The 5000-nt window shown below is 35.5% G+C and overlaps 2 protein-coding genes across 3 annotated transcripts in view; one reads left to right on the top strand and one right to left on the bottom strand.

Moving 5' to 3' along the window:
• agpat2 (1-acylglycerol-3-phosphate O-acyltransferase 2 (lysophosphatidic acid acyltransferase, beta)) overlaps window positions 1-2412 on the top strand; it is a 35833-nt gene extending 33421 nt beyond the window's left edge. The window contains exon 6 of the mRNA XM_056446240.1: window positions 105-2412. Within this exon, the coding sequence (XP_056302215.1) occupies window positions 105-262 (158 nt within the window). The 3' untranslated portion in view covers window positions 263-2412. The remainder of the gene's footprint in view (window positions 1-104) is intronic.
• Window positions 2413-3267: 855 nt separating this feature from the next.
• Window positions 3268-5000, bottom strand: part of egfl7 (EGF-like-domain, multiple 7) — a 32757-nt gene continuing 31024 nt past the window's right edge. For both annotated transcript variants that reach the window (XM_056446916.1, XM_056446917.1), the window contains exon 9: window positions 3268-3568. In XM_056446916.1, the coding sequence (XP_056302891.1) occupies window positions 3549-3568 (20 nt within the window). In that variant the 3' untranslated portion in view covers window positions 3268-3548. The remainder of the gene's footprint in view (window positions 3569-5000) is intronic.

Here is a 5000-nt window from a genome sequence, read left to right as displayed (position 1 = left end):
TGTGGAATTGATGAGGAAAAAGGAAAGTAAAATTCATTAAGAACAAGTAAACCATATTCTTAATGAATGTCAGCAAAAACCATTTCCGCCCTTTATTCCAACAGGAACGATCACTCTGAAAGTCCTTCCAAAGATCGAGACGAAGGGTCTGACAGCGGATGACGTGACGACGCTCTCCGACCAGGCATTTGGCGTCATGCATTCCGCATTCCTGGAGATTTCGGGCCAGTCCACCCAGAGCAACGGCCCGTCCACCCATTGAGCTCCACTGTAGCGCAATTTTCATTCGCTCCGACAACACGGGATGGCTTGAGAACACAGCGTTTTCGTCCCAGTGGTGTGACGTCAACCACGACCAGCAGGCGCTTTTCGTGTCTTCTCCGACGTGTCCATACAGACAAACACAAGCATTCACGTTGACTACAGTACATACAACAGATGATATTTAGCCTAGTTTTAAAAATCCCACCCCCGTCGGGACGTTAAAGCAACAGGAGCGGAGTTTTCTCTTTGTTGGCTTTCTTCCGATGTTGGTTCGGCTCGGACTGCTTTTTTTTTTTTTCGGAGCGACGCCTTGAGAACATTGTGGATTTGTGCGTTCGACATGCATGCCTTCGACTTGTTTCTCTTCCTTTTTCTCGGATCTACCAAGACTCTCGTTTGTGTGTGTAGGTCGCTTTTTATCAAGGTACCCCGCTTGCATTATGGGAAAAATCAGTGACAGACGTATGTGTTTGTTTACTTTTGTTTAATTGCCCCTCCCTTTTTTGTTTTAAATAACTTTTGATTTAAAGTAAACTTGTTGACCATAAAAGTATATGATCTGTACACTCCAGAGATCTGATTATGCGCTTCTTATTATTTCTGTTCACTTCTGTTGTCCTCCGAAGGTTAGTTTGTAAGGAACCGCTCAAGCGTGGCTTCTTCCTGTGCCATGTTTCCAAAGTGTCTCTCAGCCACTGACTGCGTGATCGTTCAATATTGTGAAAAACACTATGATTATTGATCTGTAATCAAGATTGTTTGATTAGAGCTAAGGATACAAATGCATTTCAATAGGGTTCAGGTCGGTGCTTTGCTCACTCCTTTTTTTCTTTTTTTTAAGATATAAAGTAATATTTTGATCCTTAAATGTATTCCAATCCTGTTATTTCTATTAGAAATATTTACAGTATAAGTATTACCTAACGCATTACAAAGAGTGGCCAATTTAACCAAAGTTTTCAGTCATTAATATTCAGATATTTAAAGGATATACACAAAAATCAGAGTTGATTGTATGTTTGTTGGTGGAATATATTTTTTCCCAGTCAAATTATTGATTATTGACTATTTTCTTCCCAGTCAATAAATCAGAAATGTAATGTTTTTTTCTGAGGAAATAATCTGGATTGTGAGATGTAAACACAATTCTGTGGGAAATAGTCAGAAATTTGAGAAGTTAATCTAGAATTCTCAGTAAGAAAGTCAGAATTTTGAGATACCTGCTATATAAATAACCCCTAGAAAAGATTCTAATGTAAATTTCTATTAAAGATTATATTATAAAGGCGCTAAATTGTGCTCTCGAAGTGAACCATGTTTGCATATTGTGGCTAATAATAATAGTTATTGCTCAAAGATCAGACATTAAACTTTATCCAAGAGATTCAATAAACCTAATAAATATATAATATATGTATAAAATGACATTTAAAATCTCGAAATTACAAATTATTTAACACCTATTTATTAAACCAGACTCTTATCAGCAGCTTGTGGTGGTAAATATGTATCAATTCTTTCCGATCACATTGCATTGTTGAATCTTCTATTTAATGCTTGATGTTGGGATTCTTATCATTTGTTAAGAATGTATAACATCCTTAATTTAATTTGTATGTTATTTAAGAGGACTGAATTATTAACGCTTTGAGCGAATGTTCGATTTGGTTATTTTAATTGCGAAATGTCCAAATTAGGCCCTGCGAATTAAACACTGATGCAATTTTTGAAACCCTTTTTACTTTGTGTATTTGGTCACAGAATTTTCTACGCCCTTTATTTTGCCCTGCTGACTGAAAACACATGCTGCGTATCTGTGTGTGTACAAGGTGTTGTGCGATTTTCACCAAAGCTATTAAGGATGTATAACAGGCGACGCTTAAACGCTCTGATTTTAAGATCCGTTAGTCGAACCTGTCAGACATTTCACGGGTCAGCCTTGTGTACGAGTGTATGTGTGTGAGTGTGTGTGTTGAATATGTTTGTATGGTGACCAGACACACAGATGAGCTAAAGCCCATTGTAAAATCTGTAAAGTCATATAAGACGATGATTATATATACAAATGTTGATTGTGGTAGAATCTGGATGCGACCTGTGTTAAGAACATCTAGGACAAAGTCAATAAAATCGTCTGTTTTTCCAGAAGGAATGGTCAGGTTTTTTTCTCTTCAAGGTTGTTCTGTGTGTCAGCTTCATTCATTCATTTTCCTTCAGCTTAGTCATTTATTTATCAGGGGTCACCATGGAGGAATGAACCGCCAACTATTCCGGCATGTTTTACGCAGCTTAAATTGAAATCTTACCTATGAAATGTTATGCCTTTGTGCTTTGTTTGCTTGTTACTACACCCGTACACAGCGCTAAAGTCCAGCATCTTTACATTGGCACACTGTCTTGACTAGTGTGGTTGAATGACATTTGTCGTGGGAGCACTGTACAAATGTGGCGGCACTGTTGACGCATGCTTAGGGTCCGTATGCAATATCTAGTGTATTTATGGCACAATACAATTCATGATCTATTCACATTCACAAAATTAAATATATTGATGAAAACAGCACTTCACAAACTCAAAACCTAGTTCAAATATGATTGTAGATCACTTTAGACCAGTGTTTACCAACCCTGTTCCTGAAGGCACACCAACAGTTTATATTTTGGATGTCTTCCTTATCTGACCCATTAACTTGAGGTTTTGGAGTCACTTCTAATGTCCTGATGAGCTGATTCAGGTGTGTTTGATTAGGGAGAGGTTGAAAATGTGTACTGTTGGTGTGCCTTCAGGAACAGGGTTGGGAAACACTGCTTTAGACAACATTCAAATATAGAGCTAGGTGAAAATGTCCTTTTCTGTCTTCAAACCGAGTAAACAAATTTTCCCTTGACATTCTTATTTGGTTACCCCCAAAATAAAAATAAAAAAAGCCAAACGGGAACCACATGGGAACTTGGGAGAAGGTTATGTAAAGCTAAAAGTAAAAATAACTTCCCAGACAAATGTAAGATTTAAGCAGTTTTATTACAAAATGAGACGTAAAAAAGGAATTTTATCCAAAAGCTAAACTCATGACGAAAAGAACGTGGAATTATAAATACATACATTTACATTTCTCCTGACCCAAACTTACACAACAATTAAATGACACGAATACATGAACAATATCAACATAATCACCGGCTCCTGTGCCATATAAAGAGTTTCGACACTGTTTCCCTCGTGTTTTTGAGAGGAATGAACATGTTTGATGGGTCAGACTGTGATCAGTGATGCCGTTAATCGTCTAGTTTTCCTGACAGCCACCTAACAAACACACACAGGAGATATTTTCATCATTTTATCATATCAACTGAAGCGGACTGTACAGATTAGAGCTGCACGATTATAATCGTTAAAAGATCGTGAGAATCATTCAGCAATCAACAAGTGCGGGTAGGCTAAGTCTTCATGTTTTTAATGTTTTCTACCAGTCAATTTTATGATTTAGCCATTCAAATCAACACAGAGATGCTTAGATAACAGCTTATGGTTCGGAAATATACACTTGCGTTTATGATTAATGTAAATAATCACCGTTTAAAAACTTGAGGCTTCAAATGACGGTTGTACGTTAGTTAATTACGCCAACAGGTGGCAACAAGCAACCTTTAAGTATTTGGCACTGAAGAATTCGTTACAAAATACTCATTTAGACAGTAATAATACATGTGAAGACTTAGTATACCGAATCATTCATTAAAATTGAGTTTTATAAGTATTTAAAGTATATATTATACACGGGTTGTACATATTACAGCTCGTGAAAACATCGTGAAAATCATTCAGCAAACAAGTATGTGCAAGTCTTCATGTCTTTAATATTTTCCACCAGTTTTTTTGTTATTAAGTCTATGTTACAAACATTTAAATTAACACAGAGATGCTTAAATAACAGCTTATGGTTCGGATATAAACACTGGAGTTTATGGTAATCTAAAAATAACCGTTTAAAACCTTGAGGCTTCAAATGACGGTTGTAGTAGACCATTAAGTATTTGTCAATGAATAATTTGTTGTAAATTCTTCATTTATATTTTAACGATCCAAACTGAGTTTTACAATTATTAAAATATCATACACGATTTGTACAGATTAGAAGCAACTTGTTAAAAGATCATGAGAATCATTCAGCAATGTATGGGTAAGTCTTCATGTCTTTAATCTTTTCCACTACTTTTATTAATTCTGTTATAAAAATTCTAATTTTCACAGAGGTGCTTGGATAACAGCTTATATTTCAGATATAAACTCTGGTGTTTATGGTAAGGTAAACAAAAAAATATGTAGTTTAAATATTTGAGGCATCAAATAACGGTTGTAGTAAATTGTTACGTCAACAGGTGGCCACAAACAACCATTATTTGTCACTGAAGAATTTCTTATAAATACTAATTTATACAGTAATGATAAATGGGAAGACTTAATATACTAAATCATCCTGCTGAAAAAAAACAGCTAAAACCAGCTTGACTAGCCTGGTTTAGGCTGGACATTCATCCAAACTGAGTTTTATAAGTATTAAAAGTATATATTATACACTTTTTTTTTTCCACTCGTGATTCATTTCAAATTATGGGTTGCACTTTCAATTTTGAGAACCGAAACAAATCAATACAAAGACCTACGTTGCGTTACAAAAAAAAATCCATATAGTGAAAAGGTGCAGAGTGTGAAGGTATGTATTATTTTTTATCCA

Source organism: Danio aesculapii, chromosome 21, assembly GCF_903798145.1.
Source record: "Danio aesculapii chromosome 21, fDanAes4.1, whole genome shotgun sequence".
NCBI classification, from domain to species: Eukaryota; Metazoa; Chordata; class Actinopteri; order Cypriniformes; family Danionidae; genus Danio; species Danio aesculapii.
Note: the sequence above shows the minus strand (reverse complement) of the source record. Positions and strands in the feature narration are given on the sequence as shown.